Here is a 24,182-nt window from a genome sequence, read left to right as displayed (position 1 = left end):
TATGCTTAAAATAATTAAATGAGTTCTCATGTATTTCATGATTTGCAGAAAAAAATACTTTTGGCTGAGATGATGCACGCCAGGATAAAACTTCTGATATTTTTTAAAACCAGTTAATTCCTCATTCATGAAAGGTCTGCAATGAAACTATTACGACACATTAGTTTGATGGCCTAACAGTTTCGTTCTGTCACTCTGGAGAGACAAGTTCAGTCACTTTTACCAGTGTCTCAAAATTAGTGTCTGGGGATGCTAGAGAGGTATAATGTGAATCCCTTGGGGATCAGAGAATTTAGCAGCCCACAAGCTCAAGTCTTCTGGTTCATTAAAGTGTAAGAATTGAAAGAATTCCTTTTCTAAGAAAACGTTGTCCTAGAATTCTCAGCACTGCCCTTAGAAAAGAAGCGACACAATTCTCAGGGATTCACGGACATCAAGAAAACATCATCAGCTACATTTTTAAGCAGGAATTAGTACTGACCATATTCCACAGCAGCTTTTAGGAGAGCATCAGAATGAGTAGACCCAAAAGCATTGCGAACAAATCGCCTCCGCCGGCGCAAATCGTCTTCCCAGTAATCCAAGCGCCAGAAGTCGTGCAGTTGGCTATGAAATAAAGAACACACACATCAGCACCTACCACAGCTTGAACTGTATTTACATACATTATAGTATAATTTCACTGCTGCTTTTCTATTTCAGGAATACAATCTTGTAAAAACATATATTACTAAAACTTACAATATTCTAATGTTTCTTTACGTGCATTTATATATTATAAACCTCAGCACTGCCTGTCTCAAAATGTTCTGCCTGCTGCTAAAAACATTAATCACACTGAGCCCATTAACAAATGCAGCATCAAATTACAAGTATTAATGGCACAGCTTGCTTTCTTTTACAGTGTTTTTAACAAGGCTTGTAAATCATAGAATGGACCTCAGTGCAAATAGTTTGCAATTTAATGACTATGGTCCCTTAGCAGACTGAACTTAGAAGTATAAAATATTGCCCACTTGAATTTTGTGGAACTATGATTAAACTAATGTGCTGAAATATTCATTGAAATAATTCCCCACTGCCCCTAGCAACCTGAGAAAATTGCAATTTTATTCATTATTAATAACACTGAATTAGGGCAGCAAAAAAATTCCACCATGTGGTAATTGTCTTGGTAAATTATTATTCCAGCACTAACAGAGTACTGGGATGATTTTATAGCTTCCAGCTAATACAAGCCATTAACAACCATGGCCATCTTTGCGTTACATTGCCTTCTTACATTCAAAAGCAATATTGAAGTTCTGTAGAATGATATAAGCCATTGTTAATCTATATTCAAGTCAAAACATACACATATATAATCATCTGGTATTCAACTTTGGTTCTAAAGAAATGACCAGCTCCACTCCCAGACAACTTCTTGACCCTATCAACACAAACATCTCCCACATCAATTTTATAAGTATGCTGCAGGGTATTCAGGCAAAGCTGTATTTTAAGCCATCATTTAAAAAACTTTTTGGATCACTATCAAATACCCAAAATGTTTGTGGATGCACCCTTATCATCAAACTCACAGTGGAACACGCTATACACTTAAAATGATTCTGCAGACCATGACTTTGCAGACCATAACTAGGGAAACACTGCTTTAAACCAGTTATTTTCAATCTATCTGCAGAACTCTGGTGGTGCGTGGTCAAAAGGAAGATGAGAAAAAAAAAAAGAAAAGTTTTCAGCTCAGCAGATGGGTTACATCTTTGCTGGATTTTTCTAGGTGTTACTTCAGCCACTGTTTTCTGTGTTGCCTTCGTTTTGAGAAGCTATGCACTGGTAGCCATTTCCAGAGGAAATGCAGAAATATGCTAATGTAGAACAGACCTTTTTTACTTTTCACAGTCCACTTCTTAATCACTTTTTTTCATGCTTGCATGAGTTCTTGTCCAACTTTACTAACTGCTGTCATGAGACCTGGATCAGTTCTGGAGGGCACAGCACCAAGGGGAGTGGATGCAGCAGCATACCTTCTAGCCACTTACAAATTTTCAGAAGCAGGACACCATCATTTTTAGCCAACGTTGGGGTTTTTTTGCATTCGGAATGACATTTTCACTATACGCTTCTTGAGTCTGTGTGAAGGTCCTACTTTCATTGCTGCCTTGCAGAACAGGCATCTTACTGATCTACAAGCAGTGAGGAGCCAACTTCAGGAGTTCAGCGGGAGCTGCTTCCTCAGCAAGAGCAATTCAGAGCATCTTGCGTAAAAAAGGTGAGGCAGTGACTCTGAGCTCCCACAGTGGGAAGATCCCGCATTAACGGCCCGGCCTGCATGCTCTGAGACAGAAATATCTTGAGTGCCAATTATGTTTTGCTAAGTAAAATAGCCTACTTTGGTTTTGTACTATGGTACGGTTTTTGCTCACAGATGTCATGTTAGCCCGAAGTATCAGTCCATCATTTCTCCTCCTACACTGAGCACTGAATAATTTTATTGTGACTGCTAAATCCCCTTGACCTTTCTGTGATATGAATGCAAAAACAGGCAGACAACTGCCCCATGGTTTAACAGACAAAGTTTAAAGACTCCTTGCGTGCTCTAAGCCTTTATTTTAAACTGATGATATCAAAGATAATCCTAAAGGCTTTTTACCATAGTGATTTTTTAGGAAAGGCAAGGAACTTTCCCTTTTTAATTCCATCTAAGAGAAAGTCATGATGGAACAGGAGTAAAGGTATTAACGAAAACTCTTTTAAACACAAGAGTTCCCTGAAATGGCATTTGTCTCAATAATAATAATAATAATAATAATAATAATAATAATAATAAAAAATACTGTTAGGTTGATAAGAATGATACAACTATATAAGAATTAAGAGTTTTTTAAGAAATTAAGAACTATTCAAAGACTAAAAAATTTGCATTTTTAATTTGTTCTGTGTTTAATGTGGTAATCCATTAATTTCACTAATCAGTCTGAAGAATACTGTATATTCTCAGTTTAAAGTAAAACAGATTTTAAAGTCACTATGTTAATGAAGCACTAAGTAAAGAAGTGATGAAATTGTCAGAGGATAAAGTCTGTTTTGGGGATCCAAAAAAAGATTACAAGTTCACCAGGGATCACAGTCTGAAATATGTAATAGTGGTGCAAAATAAAAATTTTGAAATAACAAACCTTATTCTTAATCACAAATTATACATCTTTTTAAAACACAACTGAAGTTTCTTCCTAGAGATTTCTACTGGAGTCTATCCCACAACGTTATTACATACTGCCAGATACTGGAGGATGGTATCTGAACCCTAAAGAAAAGGTTTCTGAATCTTAACCAGTTACTCTCAGATTTACCCTTGACTCTTTGAGCAACACCTTTAATAAAAAGACAAGATACTTTCTCCTACCCTACTGTTATCAAGAAAGCAGACTTCTGAAAAGCTGGTGGCTATACTTACAGAAAGTTTTGAATGATTGAGTTTCATCACTCGCATTATAGACACATAAATCTGTGGGATTTTCCTGAAAAGTTATATTATCACATTTTTTGATTAGATTAAAAATACTAGTAAAGTCGAAGACTGTGGCCACAAGCTCCAGCCTAAAACTAAGAATTTAACCTGCTTTAAAAGTCCAGAGCTATGGACTGAATCAGTATTATGTTGTCTAGCCCCTAGATTACAGTATTTGAGAAATACTTACATTCTAATCCTGAGGATATTATTCAGGCTTTAAGATTTTTCAGGAATTTAGGTAGCTGTTAGGTAGTTCTAAATGATGGCTGTAAATCAAGCAAAACTACACTATCTAATGCTGTACTAGGCACAAGTCAGTCCTAGAAGAGAGCATGTCTGCAAATAGTCCACATCTCTTTCTGCTACAACCCATGTTTCCTAGAAGTGACTTGACGAAATCAAGTCATTTTAGTAACTTATTTCTGCAACAAGTACAATATTTCAATAAGCTTTACTTTTCTTAATAATGTATATTATTAATAATCCTTATTTCCACCGCCAACTAGATTACATGTAATTTCTTATTCCCCCATATCTTATACCAGTTAAGTGACATTTTGAATCAGGCTTGTTTGAATGAAAAAGTGCATGTTAAGCATACTGTGATGAATTTTTTTTAAGAACTAAAAGTTCATAGCATCATTCATGAGCTACTTCTACATACTTCAAAAAAAGAAATACATCTGTATGCCTTTAACTGAACAGTTATTTAAAATTCACCCTAAAACACGACCCAAAGAAGTCCCCACCGTGAGTTCAACTGTCGAGATAATTTCCTTACCAACTGTAATATAATCCAATATAAACCTTTCTCATCCTTATCATAATGAGGGCTGGTATGAAACTAGTGATATTTCAGGGTTACTAAGAGAAATTTTACTTGGAGTGGTGTGCATACTGCAAACTTAATCCCAAATTTCAGATGTGCAGTGTTTCATATAGTTAATACAGTCACAGAAATACCTGTTTTAATGGAACAAGCCCTATTTCACTACAGTTATTGAAGGATTACAAATTCTGTTTCACTGCCACTGTCTTCATTGGTGCCTGCTTAGCGGCTCGCTGTGTACATTCTCCTACTTCAAACAGCATTTTATCTTGTTAAAGGCCAGCATAGGATGGAAAGGCAAAGCAGTGTTATGCTACCCCAGGTAGCCAAGGTGGACTTTGATAAGTTAGAGCAAACAGCTTTGAAATCTCCCAAGGGCAGGTTACTCTAAAACTCGGAACTGAGTTCTGTATAATACTCTTTGCTACCGTACCACACACACACCTTCCATAAAATTGGGGACAAAGATTATTGAGATGGACTAAAGTATTTCAGGTAGCCCAGTCTACTACCCTCTCAGAGGAGAAATTGTGTAGCTCTGCCACCAAAAGAATTTAGAGGAATATCAAGCCAGCCCGCAGAGCAAAGTCCTCCCTGCCTTTTCACAACATCTGTACAGCTTGGACTTCTTAAAGACAACTTTTGAAAAGATTTTCTGTTAACTCCTACGGCCACAGCTTCGATGAAGTGTACGGGGAGGGTTTTTTTTCTTTTACTTAGGAATATTAGCTGTCCTAAACATCAAGCCTTTGTCCACCCTGTGGGCAGTCAGCATCCACGACAGCAGCTCCATGGCTGCGAACCCCAGTACAAATGCCGTTTGCTGTACGTCACCTACAGCTCCAGCAACTGCAGGCAAGTACAAACAGTGGAGAGTTGCAGTACACATGTCCATAAAATCCTCAGACTGCAGCCCAAAGGATGGGCTGCCAGATGGAAGAGATTAAGTTCGAATATGTAAATGAAGAGGAATAAGCCTGCAGGCATGGGGGAAGGGGAAAAAGTTGTTTGGAAAAAGAGGTGGGTCACAGAACTGGAAGGATGTCAGAGAATCCATAGTCTTTGTAATACTGGGAAACTGCATAGAAAAGGCACGGAATTGATGATCTGTAATTTCAAGAATTAGTCCTGGTTGTTTTTATGTAACATATTTTAAAAAGGAAAAACAATTCTTTTCACAGTGTGGAATTATGACTGTGTTTTGAGAAATAAGAAAAAAGTATACTAGAAAAGTATTAAGCATTTCCCTAAGGTAATATGAAGAACAGAAAATCTGGACCATTAAAAAAACTGTAAGCAAAAGAAAACTTGAAATAAAAAAATACAAATTATTCCTTATGCAATATTTATTACAGTTTAAAAGTACAAGCCAAAATATAAACCTATTTGCCAGAAGATCTAAGTAGTAAAGGCCTTCTGTAACAACAAAAGAGCAAATACTGTTCAGAAGTGGTATAGCAACAGATACAATAATTGTATTAGAGTGAAGGTTTTTCTGACTGTGCTTGAAACAGAAACAGTGACTGCCTGGTTTTATCAAGATGGTGAGACAGGTATGCAAAAATCACATCCCATATTATAATGGCTAAAAGACAACAAAGCCTTGTACGTGAACAGAAACAAATATCAAAAGCCTTAATTAGCATAACTAGTATAGTTACTCTACACAAAAAGATTTTGTTAGTTAGAAAAATCACAAAGCTCCATGATGTTTTTCCAAAGAGCATGCAAGAGAATCCCAGAAATAAAACTAGAAATACTGAAAACTAAGAATAATACTAAACAAATAATACCAATAATACTAAAAACTGCAAATACCAACATAGAGAATAAAGACGTCAATGAACCTGAGAATCATCTAATGCAATGAAAATTGAAAAAGATGGTAAAAATATTATAAATAGGAGTTTAAAAATTCTTTAGGCATTCTTATAAACAGCAACTTTTTTTCTCTTAAGTACACATGCACAGGAATAATTATTGCTAAACATCAGGAATATATATGGCAGATTTTCAGAGTAGAAGGGAAAAAGTCTCAGAAAAAGAGCTTACCACTTAAACAGAAGGATGCTAAATACTCAGGGAAATGTAGGTAATATTTAGTCTTTTGAAAGTTTTTTTATGACTATGGTGTCGAGTGACTCGTTTCTTACGTGCGAAGTTTCATACTGTAATTTTTGAAAGAAGCTGGGTGGATGCATCCTAGGGAAGTCACGTGGACGATAGATGGATTGCTGGAAGCCAGGCTGCAAGGTTTGGGATGTGGGTACAATACGATGAAGTAGTGCTTACAAACTGGTGAGGTGCCCTAACAGCAGGAAGACAGGGCATGAAGAAGAACGTAAGAAGCTGGTGGAGACGGCACTGGCAATAAATATCAGGGGATGGAGGTTGTGGCAGTGGGCAAACAAGGGATGCCTAGGCTGGCAGGTAGGGACAGAATTTCCTGGGGGATGTCCGGATGGTCAGTGACCACTAGCTTTTTCTCCACTTTACCTCGTATTTGTAACCAATGCAGCAAACTAGCATGGGCAGAAATGAGAGAGAAAGCAAAGGAGCAAGCTGTGAATTTGGTTAAACGGTTAGTGTCCTGGTCCCTGACAGCGGGAGGAGGTGGTGTGGAGAGCACAGCGGTCCAGCTGGGTGACTTACGGCCCGGCAGCATGGTGCCAGCACCGCTGTATTCCCAAGTGTCGCAAGAGATGAGAGGGGTTTTGTACCTCCTGTGTGGGGCTGCCAAAAGGTGAGAAATTAAAATGAGAAGAGACACGAGACAGGAATGATCGGTGAAATCTGAGGAGAAATGTAGACAAAGTCAGAGCCCTAAAAATGAAAAAGGACTTGATAGAAAAGTCTGGAGTTAGGCAGTGAGGAATTAAAAAAGTAATACAGTCTAACCAATTGATAATATTCATTGGAATAATTTTACTGGAGCAGGAGTGACACAGAAGGACAGATTAAAAGGCTTCTTCTAGCAATATTTTCCATGATACTGGGAAATGGGAAACCATAAAGACAACAGATCGGGAGGCAAAGAAATTGAAAAGCATAGATGAAAGGTTTGAAAGGTAATTATTGATTATAGAATCATAGAATCATTTCGGTTGGAAAAGACCTTCAAGATCATCGAGTCCAACCATTAACCATGCCCCCTAAACCATGCCCTGGAGTACCCTGTCCACTCGCTTTTTGAATACCTCCAGGGATGGTGACTCAACCACTTCCCTGGGCAGCCCATTCCAATGTTTGACAACCCTCTCAGTAAAAAAATTTTTCCTAATATCTAACCTAAACCTCCCTTGCCTCAACTTGAGGCCATTTCCTCTTGTCCTATTGGTGAAGAAAAAGCAACACTGAGCTGGAAAAAATGGATAAGTAGTAAGTTTGTAAGGAACAGAGATGTGAGAAGAAAACCAATGACTTTGGCAACTAATAGAAGAGAGTAACTGTGAAAGTGGGTGGGAAGAGAAAGAAATCCATATGAATAATAATAATGGATGGATAAATGAATAATAATAATGGATGGATAAATGGATAAATACTGTGTTATCAAGAATATCTGTTAGATGATAATCTATAATATTTTGAGACCTGTGAATTTGAGCTATTTTTGTTTAAGGCAGTGAACTCCAGAAATCTGTGAAGTTTAGGGCTGATCTGTGGGGTTCTACGATAACTTTATGAACAGAAAAAGGGAAAAAGTGGTTCATTTTAACGCAATTGATAATATATGCAGCACGAGTTACCAGCAGATTACATGTTAGTAGACCCACAGGTTTCCCTGTGGAGACTGGAGAATGGTAGAAGTTTTTAAAATAGGAAAAAAAAAGTTTTGAAGTTGTTTACACTTGTGAAGGATGAATGCAGTTCATAAACCTGCAAACTTTTACAGAGATTGGTATTTGTGTGATGTAGCTTTGCAAAGTTTGGGTGGAGGGAAAGCGTTTTCAGGGGGACTTTGAAATAAGAGTGAAATAGAGCACGGAGGAACTCAAAGTAACAGAAAACACTACCACTGATCATCAGAACAGGAGCAGAGGAGTCACCTTTGAAAAGCAGAAAGAAAACTGCCAACACAGGTTCTCTCCTGTTATCATGTTACTAATGGTCTTGCATTAATAATGAAGGACAAAGCTGAGAGGAACAGAGAACTGGCTACAAATGAAAAGAGAGCAAAAATTATCAGAAGATGACTAATGGTTAAAGACCCACCAAATTCCTGCAGAAGAATTTTCTAAGAACTGTTTTAAAGTGTAACATCCTTGTCAGAAAAGAGGGAGTGATTTATGTGGCTTTTATTTTCTTCTTAAGGCACTGGAAAAAGGTATATTTAGTACACACTCTTAAGGAAACCCTCCAACTCCTGAAACTTCTATGACTTCATTTTGGTGAAAAAATTGAGGACACTGAAGTTCAAAAGAGGAAAAACAGAAAGGGGAAGCTGAGAACAGAAATCTCTGCAGCTGTGTTAATCTTCAGTTAGATGAAACATCAGAAAGGACAGTAATGTCCGTAAAAGCGAAAGGGAGGCTGTGGCAATAGAGCTGTTCCTTTTAGCTGTGGTAGTACCTGAAACACAAACTTTTAAGGCAGTTAATTCCCAGATCATATTGTAAGGTCTGATAACTTGCTTCTGATCATCAGGAAAATTTATACCAAATGCACTCACTTTGCATAGGGATTGGGGATTTTAGTATCTGCATAGAGTCTGAAGGAACAAAATGATAAGGAACACACAAACAAAGCAGGACTAACAATTTCCTGATTGTCTAGACTTTTTATAAAGCTTAGATCTCCAGAATGAGATGTTTGTTCTGGAATGGCTTCTATATTATTAAATAGTAGTAAACTTATACCAAGAAGCAGTAGTTTTAGGGAAATAAGAGTAATCATGTATAAAGCTATATAGAAAAAACGTAAGAAAAAAGCCACATACCTCCTAAAAAATAGCAATGGAAATGACAATAACTCAAATGTCTACGAAGTAAAACTAAAGGTAAGTAGAATTTTTAAAATTATTAAATTGATTTAACATAAACCATAAATTTAAAGTAATGCGAGATAACCCTGGCAAATCTATCCAAATACTAACGTGCAATATTAGGACACTACGTGTAGTACAGCTAAATGAAACAATACAATTTCCTGAAGTTTTTTACTCAGTTCTTTTTAGTTAATCCAATGACACTGAATGAACAACTGAGGTAACATAAAAAGTGGATACATAAACTGTCAGCGTTTGACTCACCAGAATCACAATGGTTTTTTTTCAGTAACAAATTATCAATAAAAGCAGAATGCAAGTGCACGAAATTCTATGAATAATAAATTATATCCCTAGAAACACTAAAATGCAATAAATTTTAAGGTTACTAAAATGAAGAAATGCAGTAATATTATCTTTGAATAAAAGGAAGAGAAAGCGGTTGGAACAATACTCTGTGGTTTAACTCTGATTTCTAGTTTGGAACCTTTATTCTGTTTCAGAATGTGTCGTCATCACTCCAAACAAAGAAGAAACAAACTCCCCAAAGCCCCCAAAGCCTTTTTAAAGTTTCAAATAAATGAAAATTTGGGTAAAATTCACCTTTGGAAAATGTCTTGGAATAATATACAGTATTCTAGGACATTTTTCTTTTAAATGCATTTTTTGTTATGTCATGCCATCTCAGCACGGTGGCATACTCACTAAGATTTCAGAAGTACTACCAGGATGCCACAGTATAACAAACTCCAAGATGGAATGAATGGTGTATTGAAGTTGCCTCTCTCTTTCTTAACTGACTGCAAAAGGAGACAGATAGGATGGCTTAGACTAGAAGCACATTTGTAGATGGCTGAAATTAAGTAAAATGAATTCCATGCTAAGTGTGCAGATTTTCTTATTCAAAATGTAGAAATATCTCAAAGTTTCACTGACACAGAAATTGAACTATCTAGCAAATGATCTTCCAATGTCAAGGAAAAAAAAGTCTATTTATTTTACATTTTGACTATTATGTTTGTTATAACATCACATCAGAAATAGGTACCATGACATCAGCTTACGCACTCCTGCTGTGAAGAAATACAACATGAAAATAAAATAAAATTTCAAAATAAAAAATTTTGAAGGCTTTTATTAAATTAGGAAAATGAAAGGGAAAAATCAGGTATTTTCATAGGAACTTACACCGTCATAATTTTTCACCAAAAGATTTAACCAAAATACCGTTTTCTGATTAAAAAAAGTTTTAAAACGAAATTTCTATTCAACTCTTCTTCTGTTTGTACAAGTATACCACCTGCTGGTAGCAGTATTATTTTGCTTCTTAAGCACCTTATGTGTCAAATTAAAAGAAGAATAAAAGTAGGTGCCCTCTGAACACAACAAACAGGAGTCGTCATGAAATAGTACAACTTTTTGTCACAATCGTCTGGAAAGTATTGTGACATTTTACAGCTATGATCCATAAGAAATCAGGTAAACGTCTCAGAAAATAACTTGTTTATCTTAATTTTAACAAAGTAAAATGCTGATTTAATAAAGTAAATGGAAAATGTTTTAGGAGAACTATTAATTTTGCCGTAAAGATGCTGGGTTTTGAACAAGGTTAACTTTAATAGGTAACGTTCTTATGACACTACCTAAGGTATTTGCAGAATTAAAGTTCTTTTTTTAAGAAATATTCAATGTAGTTCATCTCTTGAGCTTCAAACACAAAATATTCTTCCAGCAGCAATTCTGCAGACAGCAGTGGTCCGATAATACAGCTCACTACTTCTGTTCAGTTTTTCAGCCCAGAATATCAAAATGCATTTGAGTCAGAAGCATGGTGACTCAATTCTGCCTGGGGAAGGTGAACAACTGGTTGCAGAAAAACCAAATAAACTGGTGTTAAGGCCACTGGAAAGTAAGAGAACTCTCTCTCGTAGTTTTGATTTGCCTCTAGTATAGCACCTTATTGTCTGACTCCCTTCTTGCACAGAAATTCATTTAAAAAAAAAAAACCAAACCACGAAACCCAACTGCCCAAAAAACAACCCTTGCCCATCTCACCGGGGTTTTTTTGGTATTATTTGCTTGGTTCAGGTGTAGTACTGATAAGGGAAGACAGAACAATTTATTCAAATCTCACAGAGACACCCTCCTCCTTTGCCTTCTGCACGAGTGTTATCTTCTCTACTTATGTAAATGAGACGATATTTTGCTCCTGAGTGAAATGAACACCACCAGATTCTTTAGGTAGCTTTTTCTACCTTTTCTGAAAAGGGAAAAAAAAAATCCATTTTCCCTTTGAATTCTGAATGGCAATAATACCACTGCATTAAGAAACTCTGATAAGCAAAGCTGGAGGTTGGGGTTCCTCCTCAGGTTGTTGTAAATGTCACCCCCATACTGTCCACATCAGCACAACAATTCTGAGATTTTGACAATATTCTGATGAAGCAGGCACCTTTTACAAGAAAAACAATTTACTCTGTATTTCAAGATTGTTATCTATCATATTAAATATATAACTAGGGACAACAGGGTCCTAGCTTCTCAAAAAAATCTAGGCTTTTGTGACTTATCTGCAATTCCAGAAGAGTTAAATGCTAGCTAAAAGTTGCTTCAGTTAGGGTTACTGTGCTTGAACAACTGAAAGAACAGTCCCAAGTTTTCAAAGTGGGCATCCAAAGTAAGAGAGCTTGTGGAAGCTCTTGAAAACTTTGGTGCCTGATCGGCTTACTGAAAGGTCAAACGCTAAAGGCTCACACTTGTAAGTAGGGATAACATATGTGACTGCTGATGAGGATGCTGCCCCAACTGTCTGCTCCATTCCAGATGCGCGGATTAAGGTGCCTGCGTTTCTTGTGAAAGAACTACCGAAGAAGCTACTGAGCATACAAATTACAGTCCAGTTTCATGGCAAACCAGCAATGACTTGTCAAAAAATCTAGAGCTGTACTTTTAACATAAACAGCAGGGTTGGGGTAGACAGCTAGGGCTCGTTATCTCATTAGTTACCGCTGTTTGTAAGTCACGGCTCGAAGGCTATGGCATCCAGGAATAGAAATTTTGTCTCTCAAAACCTTTAATTAGAAGAAAGAAAAAATGTTTTATCTAAATATTTTTAAAGTGTTATTCTAAAACTAAGACACACAGCTTTTTTTTTTAATACAATTTCTTAAAAACCCATAATGAATTACTGTTTCAAAGCTTTATAAATTATTCAAGCTGCAACTATTTAAAGACAGCTAACTTACTTATAAACCTGGCATTGAGATGAAATAATTAGCTTCCTTGAGGCCTATCAGCAAACAGCAACAGTAATCAAAGTTTAATAAATAAATAATAAAGTTTTACCTAGGCAATTATTTTAATTTCCATCATGCAGAGCTGTTTATTAAAATGCAAGTCTAATAATACACTATTTTAACAGAATGATTATTTTTGCAAAATGCTGCTTCAAGCTTGGTAATTGGAAATCTTTGAATTCAAAATTTATAGAAGTCTGAAGTTTTACACTTTCTGCAAGTTTAGACAAAGGACACATCTAGCTTTAACCCTAATATCGTTCTTAAGAATTGAAACAAGGACATGCTGGCCCAATTAGTGGATACGTCTTGACTGGTGTATAAACAGTTATTGCTATCCACAAATGCAACTTGTATTGATGAAATAAACATTTGCCAAGTGGCATAGCCATGAGTGCTATAGAATTTTTAATAGATACTATGTTTACAACACTATCAAATAAATGCTGAAGTAATCTTAACTTTGATCTTTTTTGTTCCTGGGAATTTTTGTAAGAGCTAAGAAACCAGCTTGGCAAGTAAATCAAAACTGTTCTATTTATACTTTATTTCTGACAGTCAAGAGGTTCTTTAGAAGTATAGAAACAGTCTTCTATAAAACATCCCAAAATACATCAGCATGACCTAATGATTTATTTTTGGCTCTGCAAAACTCATGGGAGAAGAAGCAGACATGACATTAAAAAAAAAGACAACACAATTAAAACTTCCTTGTTCTCTGTCTTAAAAAAAAAATCTCTGTTTTTGTGGGTTTTGAAAAACAAGCAGCATAGGCTTTAAAGAATTTTTGCATATGAAGTATGTGACAACTCATTATTCTGGATATAATTCTTAATGTTTTCCTTCCTTTTAGCTACTTAATCTGTTACGCAATTCTGTGTGACAGTCATAAGACACAGCTGATTTTTCCCTTGTCTGTAGCACAAATCTGTGACATAACCACATGTATCATCTTCTGCATTTTCCATGTACTTACATAGTTCAGTTGATATTGGATAGTATGATTTCCTATAGGGAAATATACAAATATAATATAGAATATAGAATGTATATTTGGCTATATGTTCTTAATTAAATGGATACTACAGTTAAAGAAAAATCAGTAGCAGCGTTTAATAAATTTATACAAAGCCCCACCACTATTCTGTGTAGAATCACCGTGAGGAATTACAATGGTCAACTTTGCTCATTAAGCTGATTTTATCCTTTACATGTTCACTGCAGTTTTGGTTTTTTCTAAGGCTTTATTGCCATAGTTTGCATGGAAGATGTGAAATGAGAACAGGAGTTAAACCCCATCTATTATTACACCAGAAAGGAAAGCTTACTGGCTGGATCAGTACTGAGGTAGACAACTGATGGGGGAAGGAATCATATATCTGGGAACAGAAGGATGTGCTCCTCCCTCTTCAGGGCATGGGTAGCCAAATTTCCTGATCCAAGAAAGCAAAAATCAAGAACATCACATGACTGTGAAATACAAGCTATGAGTTGAGAAGGGACAATGTTCTAGGAGTAGTTCAAAAGTGGGAGAAAGTGAGACAAAATGGAGCTGAACTCAGTCTGTACCTGGGTTTGAAGGCAATTTGGTGATGGTATTTTTTGGCTTACTTTCTCTGAGCTGCAAATCTGGATCACCCAGAATATTTTCTGCCAAAGCTCCTTGTGACACAGGCCCCGGGAAGGAGTCGATCTTGAAGTGCTGAAAAGCCACATGTGGCTTAAGAGCCATGGAGCAGGTCATGCCAGCCTCAGAGGTTCCCCAACTTCTAATCACCAACTTGGGAGAAAATACGGTCTGCTCTCTCCCTTCTTCACCAACTTCATTCTTTTGGAACCTCTTGCTCCATTTAGCTGCTCCAGACCTTCTACGTGTAGCTCAACAGAAATTATATTTGAAGATGCTGTGAGGTTGACTATAACCTTATTTTTGGAAACCGCTTTTTCTACAGGGACCAAATTGCCTCTGACCTGGTAGAATTTGTTTTCCTTTCTTGCAATCTGGGAGGCACAGTTCAATTACTGGGAAGTTAATACTAGCAATTAACAGTTGTAATTTACTGGAAGATTAAGGTTGTCAAATTATGCCAAATGATAGCTGAGTTGAGTTCCTTTTATCTAACTTAAGATGTCAACATTATTGACATTTAACTAATCAACCCGGGCCCATTTCATAGATGATAGAGAGAACTAGTTGCACCTTGGGAAAAGTTGTGTGATAGGAATCCTGCTGCACTTGTCTCAAGTAACAAAGGTCTCAACAGTAGAGAAAGTAAAAACCTGGGGTTCTCACAAAAGAATCTGGCATCTAAGACCTGCGTTGAATTGTCAAGGGAAGGATCAGGTCAGAGAATTCACATGACTGAGTGAAATCCAAGAGGCAGGAGAGAGAAAATGAGAATTATAGGCTATATGGATCCTGTTAAATGAGAGAATTGGAGAAAGTGGCCGATTGACTTGTCCCAGTCTTGTATTACTACAAGTAAAAGTTACACAGAGGTGTCTTTTCATCACTTGATTGACCTGCTAAAGGGAATCTTGAAACATAAAATGGACAAAAATCAGAGAAATCATCTCCTCTGTGTAAATTAAAAAAAAATAAAATCAAAGTTCCTCTTTTAAAGAATGGGCTTATGATTTTATTGCTATAAAACAGCAACGGAGAATCAGAGGGTCAGCATTCAAAATCCCCAGGTGCAGACTGTAAATGCCTTACTGGAAACAAAATTCTTTTGAACCGAAACAAAATAATGAACATAAAATTATATACATTCAGAAAACAAAAACTGTATAAATTCAAGCAATGGGGAAAAAAACCCCTGACATTCTCAAAAATCAGACTATGTTATTAAAGCAATTGAGGAAGCCTAATAGTTAAATACTTTAAAACAGAATATTCTTTATTATGCATAATACGATGTTAAAAAATCAACAACATTATTTTGGACAGTCTGAATCTGTGGTGTAGTATATACATATTTTTAAAGAAAAAAATTATAATTTAGGCCCTATTCTAAAAAGAAGTATGAGCTTGTTTAAGTATAAGCCTATGAGAAATCCCATTAAAGTCAACAACATTTTTAAAATGAGACATGTTTCAGGACATATGTTAGGGGCTTAATTCCACCAAAATTTGAGAAAATGCTTTAAGCTATTGGTAAAATATCAATGTATTTTTTTACACTACAGATTGAACACTAGTAGGCAAAGATATATGGAAATAGCTATTTATTACACATGTTCTGTAATCTCTGCAGTTAGTGATGTGGTTCCAAACAGCACATACAAACCAAGGCACAACGTATAATGGATCTACTATTGTTTTAATAGCGATGTCCTCCCATGGAGTAGTAAAGCTGAATTATGGACCGAGCAGCCAGATGCTCTTTCTAGTTTAACACTGAATCTGTCAAGTTTCTTGTGTAGTTTTGGGACACCCCCCCCCACCCCCCGCAAATGTGTTCTTGTTCACAGCAAAAAAGCATTCTGCTTCAATTTATCTTATCCCTTGAAAAAAAAAATGTAATTCCTCCATTATTTAGCTTCAGGGAGAGCTTAGGAAAATGACACTGTACCACGATATCGACATACAATGCTATGAAAATACTCTGGCTTTACCCTCCACCACACTTACAACATTGTGTTGAGAATTAATTTCCGATACCAGCAATATTATCTTCCAAACGGGCAGTATAACTCAACATATAGATAATGAAAAAACCACTGTAAACAACAACTGAAGTGTGTCTATGACTATAGTGATCTGGTGACCAGTGAGAAGGCAGTATGATTCAGAATTCATTCCCTATCAGTAATCAGATCACTTGCCCAAATTTCTTTACTTGATAGAGAGTCTTGTTGGTGCTGTCTGACCAGCCTTTGGTCAGCAGCATGACCGTTGGTCCTTGCACAACGAAGACCCCTTTGTCGATAACTCATAAATATCTGCGCAGCCTTCAGCACGGCTAACGTGGTAGAAAAGAAACACACTAAAAATCTCACACTCAAGGAGACACAAAGTTCAGAACTGACTCTCAGTAATACACCCTTCTTAGACACTAATTTGCTAGAGTTTTATCAGTCACCAGTTAATAACACAAATGCATAGGCGCAGTCATTTCTTCCCTTAGGGCCTACTCTGCCATCCCAAAAATAGCTGATGGCATAGAACTATTCCGAGTCTGCCTTCAGAGCAGAAACGTTCACAAGAAACACTGAAAAAAAACAGAGTAGAAGGAAAATACAGGAAACATTATGGAGGATTGTTGGATGAGCTGGTAATAGCTCATTTATTTATAATACTTGGTGTTTTCACTACAAATGTTTATAAAAACTGTTTAGTGAACATCTCCAAACCCTTCATTTGCCTGCAGCAGGCCTTTGAAATTAAGCAGGAAGAAAGCAATCAGGTTGGAGCATTGCTCTTTCTGATATTAAATGCTCTTCTGGCATAAGTGGGATGTAAATTTTTGAAAAAAATCTGTGTTCTACTTCTGTTCCATAGGACTATGTTGGCAGCATACCAAAATGACAAAATAAAATGAGCATAATACAGTCATAATGGTGCAATGATCCTAGAGCAGCAGTAGACCCAGCACTAGGACTATATGGAAACTTTTAGAAAGACAAAGAGGACTCTCTCCCTACTTTAGAAGGTCTCTACTCCCAGATTAATTTTTTGCCCAAGAGTCACTGTATGTCATTCAGTGCTCAAGGTGTATGCACTAGCGGAAGAATCATGGTTGTTTTCCCTAATTTTCAAGTTAAATTTGCAAGCAAAGTGTTTTCAATTTGTACATTGTATATCAAAAAATTGAGAAACTACTATTCAGCACTGTGAAATACACATACGCTCTAACTTCACCAACATCCAAAGGCACCAGATGCAATTCACTATATAGCATAATGCCTGCAATCTTCCAGAGGTACTCTGAAAGCCTCCGACAGCAAATCAAAATTATTTTTTTCAGGCTTTGTCAATGAAGCTTTCCTCTCTCAAATATACACACCAATAATAATTTGTGCCTAGACTGTTACAGCTGATTCTATCTGAAGGTAAATACAGTTATATAAGAAAAGCTATGGCAGACACAACACGCTTCCCCCACGAATCACCAAAGTTTTCTGGAATGGAACACTATCAGCCTTTTCTGATGATGCTATCTCATTTTACACTAGTAAAACATTAATTGGAAAGGGGAACGAACGGACTACAACCATATGGCTCAGGCCCAGGCTCCTCTCTTACCGCATTGCTCCAATTCAGAATCCAAGTCTTTAATATTTTTCCCCTTTTGAAAATATTGAGTCAGTGTAGACGTGTGGATTTGGTTGAGGAAGCTTTAGTCATTCCTGGTTAGCTTCCTAATGGCAATAAAGCTACAACCTGGCACATCGCAGATGGGGGAGGGTGGGTGGGGAAGGAGAGAGAAGCAAGTACATGTGTTTGTCATTCTCTTCTCTCTGGCTATTACACAAAGTAAAATAACTCCAGCTGGAAGGATTAACAGAGACCTGCTCCAGAATAAGCTACAGCCTGCTAGGGGAGGAAGGTGGACAGGGCCATTTCAGACCTCCCCAGCTAAAGAACAGAGCTGTAACTGAGAAAGATATGATAGTGATCGTTAGTGTTATGAATGGCACCAAGATGGTGAATTGGCAACAAGGACTCGCTATTTCTCATGAGAAAAGACCGAGGGAGAACGTACGGTTATCAAGCCATGAGTTCAAAACAAATGAAAGTGGACTTTATGTGAATTTCTCACACAACATACTCAAGGTGTGGAACTCAATGCTATGCCATGTTGTGGACAGCAGAAGTTGGTTCTTAAAGGGATTAGACGTTTCCTTTCACAGAGGGGGAAAAAACCACCAAATGTTATTAAACTCAAGGATATCACCTCTGGCTCAGGAAGTCCCTGAGCTACAATTTGCTGAAAGCTGGGAGGATATGCTGGGGGAGTATCACGACAAAGATACCTAGGGAAATACTACACTCCTCCCTAGGCCTCCTCAGCTGGCAGCCAACAGATATTGGAGTAGCAGACTTGTAATCTGATTCTTGTCGTTTGCTGTTATATCGTTTTCCACTGCTATTTTGGGGCTGATTCCCCAGTGCCATTGAAATAGCCCCATGTCAACTAAGTTTCAGTCAATTAACTTTCTTCCCCAGGTTAACAGCAGTAATAAGTAACTCATGCCATTGCTCAGCTAACAAGCATAGGACAGCACGTTCTCAGCAGGAGGACTTAGGCTCTGTAATTAGAAGAATATAGATTTGGCCCAAACCTTTGAAGGTGTTCATACAAAGGATAAGACATACTTACACATACTGTGAAATTCATTGGTCTTGAAATATAAACTAGTTTCTGGTATAAAACCCCCCTAAGTTTATGAGCTTTTAATTTTTTAAAATGTCATCTAGTACTCACATTCACTGCCAGGTCACAAATAGTATTCTGTAACATTTGAATAAGTTGATTGATTTATAATCTTAACATTTATTCTTTTGGAGTAAGTGCAGTAAATACAACTGTACACTGTTAAGTAGGGGAAATTAATATAAACGTGAAAGACATTCACCAAGGTTCATCTATTATGGTATTTTGCTAATAGAAATCATCCTAGCTGCACTTCAAATGATGAAATACAGAGTTTTCAATTTATTTTATATATTATTTTTGATCAAGAATACTTTTTTGTTGTCATTTTTTAAATGGAGATATTAATGAAACCACAAAGCAGCTGTGTAAGACAGTACACATTCTATGATATGTATAATTTAAGATCATTTACGGAAGGAATGTCTTTAACAACTAAATTGCATAGGGTTAGACTGTGATGAAAATGTTATAAATAAAATATCTTCAAAATTTGAAGAGAGTCACTTCTTTAGTATGTAACAGAAAACAGTGAAACAAAAAGAAACGTGAAGTTAAACAAAAGAAAAAATCAGTATGCTTCGGGCAGCAGTTGATCCATTTAAAAAATACCACTTTATCTGTTCTCTTTTCCTTTGCAAAATCCAATAAACTGCCATTATATTCCTTTTAAATGGTTCCATTACAAGGATTCTATAACAACAGACTAATCTCTTGATAATTATAATAAATGCCTGTAATCAAAGCAGGAACCATTTAAAATAAGGAGAAAGGCTGTTTTCCATCAAACTCATTGTAGTTCCGTGACCTTTGGAGCATTAAGCTACATCATATGCTGCCACCTCTAACTGCAACATAGCCTTCCTACCAATCTTGCTCAAATAAAAATAAAAAGGATGAGAGATCAATGGCAATGTGGATTGACACATGGTAAGAGTTCTTACTTTCCAGCTCTGAGCCTTGTAGAACATAAAAACCTCAATTCGCAAGATTCCAAAGGCTCAAAGCCGGCAGGATTCAGCCAGCAGCTCTTTGACGGGCTTTGATACGTAGCGTTTCCCTTCAGGAGGGAACGGGGGAAGGAGCAGACTGGTATTTTAAAAAGTCATGCTATGGCAATGTGAGCTGTATATCACTACTAACACATAAGAAAGTATTACTTTTCAGAAAGAGGGGACATTTTATCACAAAATTCGATATTGTATTCACATGAACAAACAATGATTTCCAGAGATCATTTAAGAAACTGAAGGCTGATAAAATTACGGGAAATGACTATATATGATCAGAATGGCTTTCATCTGCATTTTGTTAGACCCAGCATTGATTTCACTTTTCAGCTGTGAACAGCAAGAGGCCAGCTGTGGCCAAGGGAGAGAGCAAGCAATGAACCAGGGTCACAATAGAGGCTGAGTTGTCAGAAAATTTAACACTTTTAATGACTAAATCTCAGCAAAAAATCTTCGAGTTACAACCATTTGAAAATTATATCCAGCGGGTCCCACAAACTGTCAGAGAGTAGAAGATTTAATTTATGACAAAGTAAAACCTTTGAACTCTAGTTATGTGAATAAACAGCATTATAAGGGGAAAACAAACAAAGCAAGGAAAATATAAAATACATTGCCTTCAAGGCAGAAACAACTACATTTTACTTTGTATTCCCAGATGTGTTAAAGGGAAATTTATGACAGCATACTGAAAAGCAAGATTCCCATTGTGAAACCCTTCACATTTATTTAACTAAGCACAATCATTGAAAATGACCTTTATCCAAACCCTTCACAGCTGTCTTAAAATGATCTAAAACTATTGCCAGATTTTCTTTAACTAACATTACTTAACAAAAAGTCATTACCCCAGGGCCATATTACACTACTGGCAAGTAAACACAAATCCATTTTCAACAACACGCTACAAAGTTTTAATGAAATATTGATAACAAATTGAAAACTCCTCATTAAAAAGGTGCCAAACAATACAAATCATCATAGTTTTCTGTTCTAGCAATAAATGCAATTTCCTTATTTTTAATAACATGTTTGTCACCTATTAGATGTACATGTGAACAGAAAAATGGCTAATACTTAAAAAAAATCTTACATTTAAAACTGTTATTAAATGAGATGTCAAAATTATTGTAAATGAAGCTGTTCTAGCAGCATATTGTGAAAAGATATCCTCATCTGTTCTTAAAAGACAGCACATCCAGAGTGCACATTACTCTATAAAATTAAAGGGCTACTGACAATAAATTCATACAGCAGTTTTCATTGCAGTACACTAATAATTTACCAGTGCGTTAATAACATTTGATCCCAAGACTTAAAAAGCAGTGTGTCAAAACGATGAACACCTTAATCTTTCTCCTTTTTCTACATAAATACTAAAGATTAAAAGATTGTTGCAAGAGCTGGCCTTCTGCAGGTCTGGGTCGACTGACAGGGGTTAGGGGGAAAAAAAACATCATACTTGAGGGTTCAGAACGGAATAATAGTACAGAGCCACAATTAAAGTGGGTGCATACTGTGGGGAGGGGGAAAAGGACTTTATTAAGGGGCTGGTTAGTTCAGTAAATCATGGCTTTCGGATAAAGATGATTATGGTGGTTCCTTGGCGTGAGAGGGAGAAGGGTACAGGAGGTTCATTTCACCACCAAGTAATTATGCTGACCCAGAGTGTTACCATTTATCATGGCTGAAAGATGACACTCACTGTTAGCCAAGGGAAACTGCTAGTCAAATGCTTCCATCTAGATCAATACACACCACATTTTTCTACAGCCAAAAGTAATTATACAACAGCAAACTTCACAATCAATACCCACTCGAGCTAACTTATATTCTGCTGTACAGACATGAAGGTATGGCACTGTCAACTGCCAGTGAAAACTACTGCATTTGACCCAGATTAAAGGGTTTCCCCCCACCATTATAAAAGATTTTGCTATCTATTTTCTGAGTAAAAGCAAATGTATCCTCTTTTCTCTATCATTAAAACCAATGAGCAACCATGTTGGTTTTCAGGACACATTGCAACCTACAGCTGAAACTGATGTTCTTGTTATCATTTCATAAAGTCTCACTTAACACAAAATAAAAAAGAAAATCAGTCAATTAAAGAAAAATCGATCTTCCCAACCACTGAAAGCTAAAATAGTTTCTGGAGCATGAGTTTCTGAAAGCTGCAGTTGACGACCTGACCTTTGTGAACTCCAGAGATCAGAAAAGAGAGAAACATATATACCTGGAGTATCAAATCAATGTCATTTTCAGTATTAAACATATATTCATGTTTGTTTACACAGAGGTGGACACACAGGATTACCAGCAAGCCAGCTAGTAGACAAAATTAGGCTTTCAGAGTTTAGGTTTTGTTTCAAAATATATCTAAATGTCAGTTTTGACAACTGCTTTCAAAAAGGCAGAGCTTAGTCTTATAAACCAATCTAACACATCAAGAAAGGGGCAGAGGGCAGAAAAAAATCACTACTTCAGTAAAAAAAAAATTTGACATCCAATTTTCAAGCTGATTTATCAGTGGAAAGCTAAAATTGATAGTTTGCCATTACTGGGTAGCAGACTGTCTAAGAAAGCTGTTACAAAGCCTTTCATTTTGATTTAGCCACATGGATCAATACAAACCTATACTGTTTCAATTTTACAAATATTGATTTTCTGATATAACCTCTGTGGGAGAACATTCATCACCTGCCATACTAAAAAATATTGAAATTTATTTTGTAAACTTTGATTCCCAACAAAATATAGCATTCTACTGAGTGAAGTGAAATCTATTTTTCCAGATAACAGCTAATCACTGTTAAAATGATATTTTGAGTAATGTATTTTTGTCTTTTCATTTCAGAGTCTGATTTACACTGTTAATCCTTTAACTGTATTCATATCAAGGAAGATCATAAAACTTCCTTTTGTTTTTTGATCAAGTATGTGAGATTCTTTTCAGTTTTAACGACTAGGACAAACTAGAACTTCAAGTTAAAATATTCAGTTACAGTGAATATTAAATTCTCACACTAAGTTACTTCCCAAACCTAGAACCACTTAATGCTTCAGGGAAGAGGATTTTGGAAAACAAATTCTTAAAGTAGAAACAGCTATTTTATGAAACAAAAATCTTTATCACATATTTACAAGACAATACTATTTACACAAGCACATTGGGTTTTATCTACCTTAGGCTTTTCTAATCTGCTTTTTGTGATATCTAAGAGCTTTTGTTCCTCAGCATTCAAAGCATACATTTTTGTATGTTACTTTGCTCATATGTAGTTACTGATTTTTATGACAGCCCACTCAAACTGATATAAACACTGAATTCATTAAAAAAGTTGTGTGATTTTGTTAGACAATTTTTAATTGTACAGCTTTTCTTGTTCCAAATTGTGTCATCAATCCTGAGTATCTTATTCAATTAAAAAAACGCTCAAAAGTAATTTACGAGATTGAACCAATAACTTTCTTTACCCCCTTCTTTCCCATTCCCCCAAATCCCCTTTATGAGCTGCCTAAACAGGACCACAAACATTTCTGAGTGCCACGTTGCTGCTGGCAAGTACAGATACACTATCCAGCCAGGGCATCAATACAGAAAAGACACTGAACAGGTTTGGGGAGGAAATATACCCTGGATAAAAGTGTAAAAGAATTTTCTCAGCAGCTTATGAGAAAGAAATGAGAAAAATCATAATCCTCTGTTGGAAGGACACAGTCCAGGGATGAGATTCAAGCAACACCCAAGAGGGTTTAGATTAGTAAGTGCACACTCAGAACATGTGCTGGTAACACAATGCCATTCAGATTAGTGATTACTAAACAGGACTGTGAAAAATTCCTAAATGATAAGTTAGACACTGAGTAAGTGAAATTCCTGAAATAAAAGCAGTATTTTCATAATGGAAAGAATATAATAAATTCTAAACTTCCTTATAAATGTAATGTCATGAAACCAGGGTAGAATTTCTTTGTAGATTTAGGGCTCAATATGGATAGTCGGTCTATTTATAGAATACAGAATGTTATTTCTAGCATTTGGATACTAAATTAATCTTCCTATGTGTACCTGAAATCAAATAATACCAACATCAAAATACCTGAATTTGAAAAAAAAAATTAGCATCACAAAAATTCTGTAAGATAGAGAGGTGGGAGAGAAAACC

The 24,182-nt window shown here is 36.3% G+C and overlaps 1 protein-coding gene across 6 annotated transcripts in view; it reads right to left on the bottom strand.

Annotated features, from left to right (window-relative positions):
- Positions 1-24,182, bottom strand: part of NBEA (neurobeachin) — a 511,508-nt gene that overhangs the window by 194,885 nt on the left and 292,441 nt on the right. For all 6 annotated transcript variants that reach the window (XM_052812195.1, XM_052812196.1, XM_052812200.1 and 3 more), the window contains one exon: positions 482-606. In XM_052812195.1, coding sequence (XP_052668155.1) covers positions 482-606 — 125 coding nt within the window. The remainder of the gene's footprint in view (positions 1-481; positions 607-24,182) is intronic.

The sequence above is a fragment of the Harpia harpyja genome, chromosome 17 (assembly GCF_026419915.1).
Source record: "Harpia harpyja isolate bHarHar1 chromosome 17, bHarHar1 primary haplotype, whole genome shotgun sequence".
NCBI classification, from domain to species: Eukaryota; Metazoa; Chordata; class Aves; order Accipitriformes; family Accipitridae; genus Harpia; species Harpia harpyja.
Note: the sequence above shows the minus strand (reverse complement) of the source record. Positions and strands in the feature narration are given on the sequence as shown.